The following is an 11,513-nucleotide window of genomic DNA, read 5'->3' as shown; positions in this document are numbered from 1 at the left end:
TTCATATTTTCCTGTAATACGAACATCATAACATACATATAAATTACTTGTGTAGTCAAGTGGACAAAACCAATTCCAATACCGAATTGAACTAATACATAACATCTATATATAAAACATTTATTAAATTTGAAGAGAGATATCACATCCATTTAATAGTACAAACACACCGTTCTAAAACTAAATTTAGTTATGAAGAGGGCACACATATGGAGCCAGGATTCTGGTTTTGGGGTACCAAAATTTGAAAATTTTAAAAATCAATTATAGTATAGTTTATATATGTATGCATACAATATTAATCTTAAAAAAAATAGAATCAAGGAACGTACGATGTGGTTTATATTTTTCTAACGCCCCTTAGCAGTCAAAAAGCCCAATTTAAGCTAAAAATTATGGTTTCTACCCCCTTGCGATGGAAAAAAACGAGCGGAAATAGGGTTAAAAAAAAAAAAAAGGGAGGGGAAATTTTGTGAGTAATGTTTTTGCGACCCCCATTAGTGGTTGTCATAATTGAGCTAACTTTCCAACGCCCACCATTTGGAGTCGCTAAAAGGATAATTTTTCTTGCCAATATCTGGGCATCGAAATAGGATCTCAATTTCTTCCACATTATGGTATAGGATAATATATCCAGTGTGCCCGGTGCACTATTAGAACTGTCCATTCCCGTGCGTGCACTGCACGAACGGTTCTGATGTGTCTGGTGCATGGTGCACCGGGCACACTAATTACCTGTTGTGATTCATATTAATAATAACTTTTAATTCGTATTAGTTATGGTTAGTACTAGTGTTAACAAATTTATGAAAATAACTTAGAAAAACGGTAATTGTGCACCAAGAATGAAAATTTGGAATTAAATACTCCTTCACTTCATTTTTGTCATTCAACTATTATCATAGTAATATAATTGCTACCTACCTTATTAGGTGAAATCAAGAAAAAACTATGTTAAAATAATGATCTTGAAACAAAATAATTGTCCAACAAAACAATTGTCCAAAATTAAGGTCCTGGTGGTGTTATTTTCATAAAAGTGTTTTAAAACAAATTAAACACGTTGTGTTGCATTGTTGTCAAGAGAAGCACAAAGCGTGTATGGTGATATAAAAAAATGTTGCACTAAAAAACAAAACAGAAGGAAGCAAAATGCGTTTGGCATAGTGAAATTTCCTTTCAATTACTTCCAACTTAAACGGTGGCATGCTTACAAAAATTTATTGTTTTTCTTTGTCTTCTTCATTGATATTAAATGATACAAAATGTCTTGCAGTATGGAGAGGGATGCCAGTGTTTTACACATTAAGATGTGCTATTGAAAGACTTGGGACTTCTTTCTCCCTCTTTGAATGCTGAAAATGGACCACCCTAGATATTTTACTCCTAGAATAAATCCCTGAAAGCGTGTATGGTGATGTAAAAAATTTACATTGAAAAACAAAACAGAAAAAAGCAAAACACGTTTGGCATTGTAAAATTTCGTTTCAATGGCTTTTGACTTAAACGGTGGCGTGCTTACAAAAATTTCTTGTTATTCTTCGTCTTCTTCATTGATATTAAATGATACAACATGTCTTGCAGTGTGGAGAGGGATGCAAGTCTTTTACACATTAAGATGTGCTATTGAAAGACTTGGACTTTTTTCTTCCTCTTTGAATCCTGAAAATGGACCATCCTAGATATTTTACTCCTAAAATAAATTTGAGTGTCTCAGGGCGGCCCTGAAAGCGTGTATGGTGATGTAAAAAATGTTACATTGAAAAGCAAAACAGAAGAAAGCAAAACACGTTTGGCATAGTAAAATTTCCTTTCAATGACTTTTGACTTAAACGGTGGCATGCTTACAAAAAATTCTTGTTTTTCTTCGTCTTCTTCATTGATATTAAGTGATACAACTTGTGTTGCAGTGTGGAGGGGGATGCTAGTCATTTACACTTAAGATGTGCTATTGAAAGACTTGGACTTCTTTCTCCCTCTTTGAACCCTGAAAATGGATCACCCTAGATATTTTTCTCCTAGAATAAATTTAGTCCACATAAAAGGATAATTGATCAATATATGACATAAACATTTCATGTTATCTACGGCATATATCATCATCATCTTCTTTTGTTTTTTTTTAGGGTCCATTTTTGATGGAAAATAAAGCATATTGGATAATTTACAAGATTTAATTACAATGTAATGCAATTTCATTGAGACTTGCATGCTGCTATGTTTAGGTGTATCTAATCAGCTTGTTGGATTTAAAATTAAAGAAATTTAGTTAAAATTTTAAACTTAGTTTTCTTTAATTTTAAATCAAAAGCATCCATTCAGTGCTCCAAAGCAACATTATAACAATTTATAATTTGTTTATAATTAGTGTTGTGATTACAGTGACACAAAATATGTTATATTAAAGAAAAAATTATATTTGAAATATTTAATTATTATAAATAGAATAATTCAATAAGAGAAGGCTTGTCTACTTACCGTGTGTAGGTTATCTTACTAATCGCGGAATCATTCCTCAAGGTGAAAAAAATAAAAATAAAAATAGAAGGTCATTCCTCAAGGTCTTTCCTGATATGACCGGTTTTGATTGGTCAGAGCATTTAAATATGTTGGGCACTTAAAAATGTTAGGCAGCACTCAGCAGTCACATGGAAGACTTTTAAGTTTAAACATTAACTAGCAAATTTAATTGGATTCACTATCGTACTTAACCCGTTTACAATGCCAAATTTCTCAGCTCCTAGCCTCTATAAAAGGAATGAAGAAATTCCAATATTATACATCTTGCATTCCATCTCTATTCCGGTATAAATTTGTAATTAGTATATCATTTCTATTCCTTATTTTGTCCCTGCACTTTATTTAATTGTGGGAGTAGGATAGGTTATACCACTTTTATTATTTAATTAAAAAAAAAGACAAATTCTAGTTATACCACTTTTATTATTTAATAAAAAAAAATCTTATATTAAAATTATGCTGATAAATAAGCTAAAAAAAAAAAACCGTCATTCGACAAGGTCTTTCCCAATATGACTGGTTGAGAGAAACTTTCAAACATAGGTCCTACAAGGAATTGGTCAGAGCATTTAAATATATTGGGCACTTAAAAATGTTAGGCGGCAGTCACATGGAAGACTTTTCAAATACGAAAATATACACAGATGGCAGATCGAAAGATGTATTTCAAACTGATGAACACGGTGTGTCTTCAATGAGTCTGGTGGACCTAGTTTTAAGTTTTAACATTAACTAACAAATTTAATTGGATTCATTGCGTACTTGACCGGGTTTGATTTATTTCGACCCAATATCGTACTTGACCCGTTTTCAATGCCAAATTTCTCACCTCCTAGCCTCTATAAAAGGAATGAAGAAATTGCAATATTATACATCTTGCATTCCAAGAAAATAGCAAAATTGGTTATAATTACTTCTTCATCTCTTCTATCTCAATGGCTATTTTCTTTGAATTACTACTACTTGGTGTATTGTTGCCTATCATACACAATGCAGGTTTCTCTCTATCTCCATCCAGATGCACACACTAATATCACATATATACAAAAAGCTCCCATATAAGTGATTTTTGTAGTGTGCGCATACAATTTTCTTCTTTCTTTATTTTTTGACAATAAATACAAACACTTTTTATTCACATTCGGACTTGAACCCCTTTCATCTTCTTTGAGAATGAGAAGAACATACTAGTATTTACTAGTCATTATTTTTTTTAAAGTTCATTTACACGTCATTATTGCCTTCTACTTTCCTCGAGATTTAGTATAGACCAAAAATTCTATGCACCATAGTAAATAATAATTTTTCTTGTAAATAGTAAGTCTCTATTATTATTATTATTAATTTTTCAGTAAGTATTTCACACGATCTGGTAGATGCTATACTCCAGAAGAACTGATATTATTATTTTTTGTCTTGAAAGGTTAAGCAAGTGCACATACAAAGAATATTGCTTTTAGCACTGTTTAAATACTCAACCTGATATATCATACCATATTGACTAATGTCTATTGGTACGCCTTATACTTCAAGAAACTATGTTGCCTAGTTTGAATTTAAAATTCTCGAGAACAATTTTGGCTCTTTTGAATTTTTATTACTCGTGATCAAGAATTTTTCTCGTCATTATGCAGCTTCCTAAGATTCATGTTAACACCATTTTATGTAACCCTAGTGTTGGTAATAATTTGTTTTCTCCAATTAATAAACTCCATACACATGCAGGTGCACAATCCATAGGTGTTTGCAATGGACGACTAGGCAACAATTTGCCATCGGAGCAGGAAACAGTGGACTTATACAAATCCAATGGCATCGGAAGGATGCGAATCTATGACCCGAACCCGTTTACTCTGCAGGCCCTCAGAGGATCCAACATAGAACTCATCCTCGATGTCCCCAACTCAGGCCTTCAAGCGCTTGCATCCGATGCTTCAGCTGCAACTCAATGGGTCCAGACGAATGTAAAAGCTTACTCACCCGATGTCAAGTTCCGATACATTTCTGTGGGAAATGAAGTAGATCCCAACAATGGTAATGCTCAGTATGTCCAGTTTGTTCTTCCCGCCATGAAAAACATCCACAGCGCCATTGTAGCAGTCGGACTACAAGAACAAATCAAGGTTTTGTTTGCTTTGCTCTTATACTACTTTGATAAAATATTACGTAGTGATCGAATTTGGTGATTAACGAATTCAAATTATGTGAGAGGAGTTATAAGTTTCATCTATGGCATGATTATATAGCTTCAAAGACGTGTATCTAACCAGTGTATCTAACTAATTATGTATAAATGCTCAATTACTCTCATTACTCCACTGACATTGCTTTTAGTAATCCTAACTTCCATTCATCTTTTGGTTGTATATAACTTCCACCATTTTTTTTATTATTTTTTTTTTATCACATTTACGCCCACTAATTGGATAATTAACTACCGCTAACGTAGGAAACATCTCTAATTTTTTATCGGGGAATCTTTAGAATGATTACTGCTTAGCTTTCAATTCACCTCTCACCATGTGAATAACCCCCGCCATCCTCTCTTGGAAACAAGGGACAATTCCGGTTATGTCAGTGGTTGAAATAATTTTGTTTTATCTAATATAATATTTACCTCCATCCCTATTCATCTCGTAAATTATGACTCACAAAGTCACAATTTACGAAATGAATAACTAAATAGAGACGGAGATATAGTCGGACAGATCCGACTAAAATTATGTGAGTAGGGAATGAAGTCATGATGATATTATTATATTTAAAGTAATGTTATCCCATTTACATAAAACAATTGTTACATATGATTTTGGGACTATTTATCAATATTCAAACAATCGGATACATCCGATTTTCTGACTAATTGTCATTATTCTTACCATTAATCTATACACATTTATCATGTAAACCAAAAACTTGAAAACACTGGATGCTAAAATCAAGTTTATTTTCCCACAGGTTTCGACAGCAACGTACTCGGGACTTTTGGGCGCCTCTTACCCTCCATCAAATGGGGCATTCCGAGACAATGCAAGGTCGTTCATGGAGCCAATCATCAGCTTCCTTGCTAGCAATAATGCCCCATTACTTGCCAACATATACCCTTACTTTGCCTATACTGGTGACACCCAAAACATTCAGCTTCCTTATGCCTTGTTTACTGCACCAGGAGTAGTTGTAACCGACGGTTCATTAGGATATCAAAACCTTTTTGATGCATTGTTGGATGCCCTGTACACTGCCGTTGAGAAGGTAGGTGGACATAATTTGGAGATTGTGGTGTCGGAGAGTGGCTGGCCGTCCGGGGGTGGCAATGCAGCAGCAACTGTGGACAATGCAAGCACTTACTACAGAAATTTGATTAATCATGTCAAGGGTGGGACTCCAAAGAAGCCAGGCAGGGCTATACAAACTTACTTGTTCGCCATGTTTGACGAGAACCAAAAGACTGGGAAGCAGACGGAGAAACATTTTGGCCTGTTCAGTCCTAATAAGCAGCCTAAATACCATATTGCTTTCAGTTACTGATGCATATGAAAAATGAAGGAAATTTTAAAGTGGCGAGCTAAATTATAGATATATACACATGGATAGATATATACACATGGCCGGATTGAGCCTTAGGCGGTCACCGAAAGGCCCAGGACCCCAAAATTTTAAAATTTTCTTATATTAAGTTATAGTATAATTATTTCCTAATATTGTTAGACTTTAATAAATATAAAAATTTTATATTAGGCTTCAAACATTTATATCTTAAAATAACTTATTTTATCTCTTTTCTCCCTCTCTTCATTCATTTCGATTTTATATTAGGCCTCAAATATTTATATCTTAAAATAATATATATATATATATATATATATATATATTTTTGGGAAAATTACATATAAATGGAGTCAAAGTTCCATATTTACTTAGAGAATGAGTCAAAGTTTCATATTTCTCTAAAATGGATTGCTGAGGTGGCACATGATTTTTTACTGTTTAAAAAATTGTGGTGCCTAAAATGCCCTTCCCTAACAAAAAAGTAGTACCTTCAGTTCAAAAAAGTAGTACCTTCAGTTCAAAAAAGTAGTACATTCGCGGGTGTTTAAAAAACATGGTACCTGGACGCCAAAAAGTAGTACCTTCAGTTCAAAAAAGTAGTACCTTCGAAGAAAAAGTAGTACTTTCGCGGAAGGGTATTTTAGGCACCACAATTTCTAAACAGTAAAAAACCATGTGTCACCTCAGCAATCCATTTTAGAGAAATATGGAACTTTGACTCAGCCTCTAAGTAAATATGGAACTTTGACTCCATTTATATGTAATTTTCCCTATATTTTTTCTCTCCTTTCTCTCTCCTCCTTCATTCCGTTGCACTCTAAATTGATACATAAATTTAATATTGGCCACAAAGATTTACATCCTTATATGACCATTTTTTCCTCCCTTTTTTTTACTCTCATTCACATTTTACAATAAATCCTAACAAATATAAAAATTTAATATTAGGTCCAAATTTTGTATCATTAAATTTTTTTTTCCAGCACTAAAAACATTTTTGGATAAGTTACACCAACAGTAGATTATTAAATATCTATTTAACGTTGTTGTTTGAGAAAATGGCAAATTTTCATATATATATATATATTTTAAATATTTTATCTTCTTCTTTTCAACATATCTTCTCCTCCCACTTTCATTACAAGTTTACAGTTATTATAAACGCATTGTTATTCTATTGAAAAATTTGTGGAAGTATTGGATTTGGGTTTTCTAAATTAGGTTCAATGGTTCTTTTTTTTTTTTTTTTAATTATTTTTTAATTTTATACTAATTTTATTTATATTGTTGAAAAAGTTGCTTTTTATTTTTCGCCTAAGGCCCCAAATTAGATTGAGCCACCCCTGTATATACATATATATCAATGAATAAGAATGGCTTGTGCTTAAAGGGGTGAGCAAATAATCCGTCAATTCGGTCCGGACCAATCCGATTCATGTGGTTCGGTTCGATTTTCAGATCTCATGATTTGGTGATGGTTTAGAAAAATAACAATCCGCTATTCGCGGTTCAGTTAACGGATTGGGCCCTAAAAAATTGATCCGATCCGTTAACCTAACTGATTCGATCTGTTACCGAAATAATATATTATATATTTATATATAACTATATATATATACAATGTTGAATATACTTACTGTATTTCTATTTTTTTATTATTTAATATTCTTTAAGTTAACCCTAGGTCCCCAAATTCATTACTCATTTCATTACAGTCACGCCTCCCTTAGCCTCGTAGTCTTTAGTTCTCTTCGTTTCTGTCTTTAATCTTCAATCTTCACTCTTCGTCTCTGTCTTCCTCCTCACGCCTCCCAATCTCTTGCCTCTCAATCCAACACCTCTCAATCCACCGTTCATCTTATAATACATCAAAATAACGGTGACCTCTGTGTATCGAAGCAACGGGGACCCTAGGGATGTCAATTTTTACTGCCTCGCTAAGGCCCCGCCCCGTTAATAAAGGATATGGGAACACTTTTTATACCGTTGGGGTGGACATGGATACAAATTTTGTACCCGTTTCGGGTCCGGGGCGGGTAATGGTTCAATATACATATCCTAGGGGCCCCGTCCCGCCCTGCCCCGCTAAGCATATAACTATATCTATATATATATATATATATATATATCATATTAATAACTTATCTTAGCGGCTTATACAGTTACCCATCTCTTATAATCCTAATTTGTGATGTAAACTTGGTATTAAATTTGTTTTTGTTTTAGTTATGGTGGAAGTTGGGGCTTAGAATTTTTTGTGATTTGGTTGTATTAAACTTTTATTTTTGTTTATTATGTTATCTGAATTATGTTATGTGCATATTATTTTTTTTTATTTTTGTTAGGATACATAATTTCATTTATGTTGTGTCATTCCCAAGCTTTCCACATTTAAATAGCAGGAGCTTAAGTTCTAAAAAGTGGGAGAAAAAAATTTGTTAGCGAGGCGGGCACGGGAGCACAGTATTTCCCAACGGGGCGGGGCTGGACATGAAAATCCAACCTGTCGCGGGTCTTAGGGCAGGCATGGACTTGACAAAAATTAAAAAGGGCGGGGCGGGATTTAGGGAAACCCGCTCCAAACCCGCCCAGTTGCCACCCTTAGGCGACCCCTGAGACCGGATGTACCTCTTTTCTGGTGAGTTCACAAGATTTTTGCATGGATTTTCTTATTCTTCTCTTCTCTCAACAAATCATATTATTTTTTGTAATGGTTTTCCACTAATTTCTTCGACTGGATGAAGATTTTTGCTTCAATTTACGTCTGTTTCCAATAAAGACACAAAATTAGAACTAATGTTCCTTTTCACTTTTTAGTTATTAGATAATTGATTTTGGATGGTAAGATAGCTTCTGATAATATTATAATATGGGTGTTTCGTTTTAGCCATTTAATTCATTTTCAATTGGATTAAATTGTTTGAATACTCTGGTTGTAAAATGCCTCGTATGGTTTTAATTTTTTCTTTTTGGTTTAGATAATGCCCTGCAAAGATATAATACATTTTTTCCGAATATGAAAAAGTAAGATATTTGATGGATTGTGAGAGTATGCTTTGTGTAATGGCTTGGCTTTTTGCTTGAATGAATCTCTAAATGATATTTTGAGATGTTTATTTACTTTATTATTATTATGCTTTTTTGGCACACTGTGCATGAATTATCTATGCTGCAATTCAATATACACATGCATAGATTTTATTATGATTTATTATTTATTTGTATAGGTTAAGTATTCAGTCCCACAAGTAGTTGAATCTGATGGAACAATTTCTTTTCTTGACAGATGACAACTGCAGAAGATATTTGGGCTGTTTGAAAAGCCCAATCCGTGGAAACAGATTTGATTCGATCCGTTATTTCACGAATTGGTTCGGTTCGGACTGAAGGTCCCCACGGATTGATTCGGTTTCAAATTTCACAAATTCGTGGGAGCCAGTTCGGATTGAACTTTACCCTCAAGTCGAACCGATCTGATCCGTGATTAGCCCTAGTGCTTTATATAACTTGAACATGTTTACATGGAAAGAGAATGTCTTGGGTAAGGCATGCTTGTGATCTCTATTCTATCTTATCAAATAATTTTCGTCTATTTGTTTGTTTATTTAAGGAAGCTATGTAATATCATATTTGTATGGAGGAGCAAAAATTAATAAAAGAGACATTTTAATTTTAAACATGCTGTCTTTATCCTTCGTGGTATTTTATTTCAAATATTCAAAAGTCTAACAGTCAACGATGAGCTGGAAATGATGATAATGTTGTTGGGGTTAAGGTAGAAATAATGGCAACAACAGGTAATTCTATTTATAATTCTCAATCAGCTGTTCTCAAAGGTGAAGATTATTAATTTTAGAGTGGTAAAACGAGAACATTGTTTCTCTCTCTTGATTTGTGGAAATTAGTTAAGAATGGCTATACTAAATATGATAATCAGAAAGAGAATAATGGTTGCACAAGGAAAACAAGAAGAATGATGCTAATGTTGTTTGGATTATGTGTTCTAAAAGTCAATTTGTTAATTTTAATATTCGATATTTTGTTAATAAATGTGATTTATTATTAAATATAATATTCATGCATTGGGTTTATTGTACCTTGGTATTGTTCGCAGTCGGGCACTTTATTTGTAAGATTGTAACATACTTGACTTGTATGAGATAAGACGATTTGTCTCGACTATTGGGATAGTTGACTAATTTAGTGTGTTAGTGTGCTTAGACTACTCTAAACTGAATCACCATAACATCACACACATACAAATTACTATCATTAGTTTGGTTTGCTTTTTATATACTAAATTTATTAGGCTTTAAATCCTGAGGGGTTTAGTGGACTCAAGTTTTAATATTGTTCACTTTGAATTACAACTTTGTGAGATCTGTAAGGTCAATACCATGGTTGTATCTTGGGTAGCTAATTTTAGAGTTATGAGAACACAAATGCTCAATATGGAATCCGCACTCTTTATAAGTGAAGAGTTGGACGGGCCTATGATGAGTGCTGAAAAATGCGCATTTAAACCCTTTAAGCTCGAGTATTCTAGAATCTTTATCTATCTTATTTTACCGTTTTAAACTAATTTCATGTTATTGTCCTTTTCAGGCACCTATCCCCAAAATAAGTCAATTCAGCCCAATTAGAGCATAAAAGAAGCAATCTTAAGCTAAGTGGAAGAAATGAGCAAAGTGGAAGCAAAGTGGTAGAAAACAACAAATTTCGATCGATCTGACCAAGCCCAGATCGATCTCACAGTGATCATTCCAACCAATTCTAGATGGATCGAACCTTTTGTCATTTTCCTCACTAAAGTAACTTCTTCGATCGATCCAACAATTCTCTGATCGATCGAATTTCTTTGATCTTATCTCCACTAACCACTTTTGTCTTTTTTCCAAAATATCCCAAAAATATCTCAGATTTGTCTTATTCCAAAAAGGCGCCGCCAAGGTTTGATCGATCTCATCAGAATTCGATGGATCTAGCTATAGTTCGATCGATCTCTTCAGAATTTGATCGATTGAACTCCTTCAAGTTCAAAATAAAAATAGAGTCCAGCTCATTAAAAGAGGGCTCGTGGTGCAATCATTGAAGGAGCCCTGGTGCATAAGACCTGACCATTGGGTGTGACACTTGAGTTACTTATATATGGATTTTGAGCCATTTTGCACATAGACAATCATAGAGGAGAGGAGAATCATATAGAAGAGAATAGAATCTTAGAGAGGAGGCTAGAGATTAGAAAGATATACACCATTTGGGAGTTCTTCCATTCATCTAGGGTTTCCATCAAGAAGAAGATAATTCCTACAATGGAGATGGGCCTTGAGGGTTGGATGATTACATCAATGAGTGGCTAAACATCTTCTTGGGGCTAGAGTTAGCCCTAAGTATGCCTTCTAGATCTTGATGTTTTGTATTTTGAGGGGATTTATGTTGTAATC

General features: G+C 33.7%; 1 protein-coding gene and 1 long non-coding RNA gene across 2 annotated transcripts; both read left to right on the top strand.

Moving 5' to 3' along the window:
* Positions 1 to 3,409: 3,409 nt before the first annotated feature.
* On the top strand, positions 3,410 to 6,369 carry LOC132295406 (glucan endo-1,3-beta-glucosidase-like). The gene is made up of 3 exons (XM_059793678.1): positions 3,410 to 3,516; positions 4,246 to 4,643; positions 5,479 to 6,369. Exons 1-3 carry the CDS (start codon positions 3,456 to 3,458, stop codon positions 6,046 to 6,048), a joined length of 1,029 nt encoding a protein of 342 aa, XP_059649661.1. The 5' UTR covers positions 3,410 to 3,455; the 3' UTR covers positions 6,049 to 6,369.
* A 46-nt stretch (positions 6,370 to 6,415) lies between these two features.
* On the top strand, positions 6,416 to 9,746 carry LOC132295407 (uncharacterized). The gene is made up of 2 exons (XR_009478463.1): positions 6,416 to 8,707; positions 9,356 to 9,746. It is a non-coding gene; the product is annotated as an uncharacterized LOC132295407 (long non-coding RNA).
* Positions 9,747 to 11,513: the final 1,767 nt, after the last annotated feature.

Source organism: Cornus florida, unplaced genomic scaffold (assembly GCF_030987335.1).
Source record: "Cornus florida cultivar Cherokee Brave unplaced genomic scaffold, ASM3098733v1 CherokeeBrave_3.0.0_Hap2_Chr02, whole genome shotgun sequence".
Taxonomy (NCBI): domain Eukaryota; kingdom Viridiplantae; phylum Streptophyta; class Magnoliopsida; order Cornales; family Cornaceae; genus Cornus; species Cornus florida.
This window is presented reverse-complemented; position numbering and strand designations above follow the sequence as displayed.

Coding starts and splice junctions, on each gene's coding strand:
- LOC132295406 (XM_059793678.1), top strand. CDS start 3,456: ATGGCTATTTTCTTTGAATTACTACTACTTGGTGTATTGTTGCCTATC. Junction 3,517..4,245: donor GCCTATCATACACAATGCAG/GTTTCTCTCTAT, acceptor ATACACATGCAG/GTGCACAATCCATAGGTGTT. Junction 4,644..5,478: donor GACTACAAGAACAAATCAAG/GTTTTGTTTGCT, acceptor ATTTTCCCACAG/GTTTCGACAGCAACGTACTC.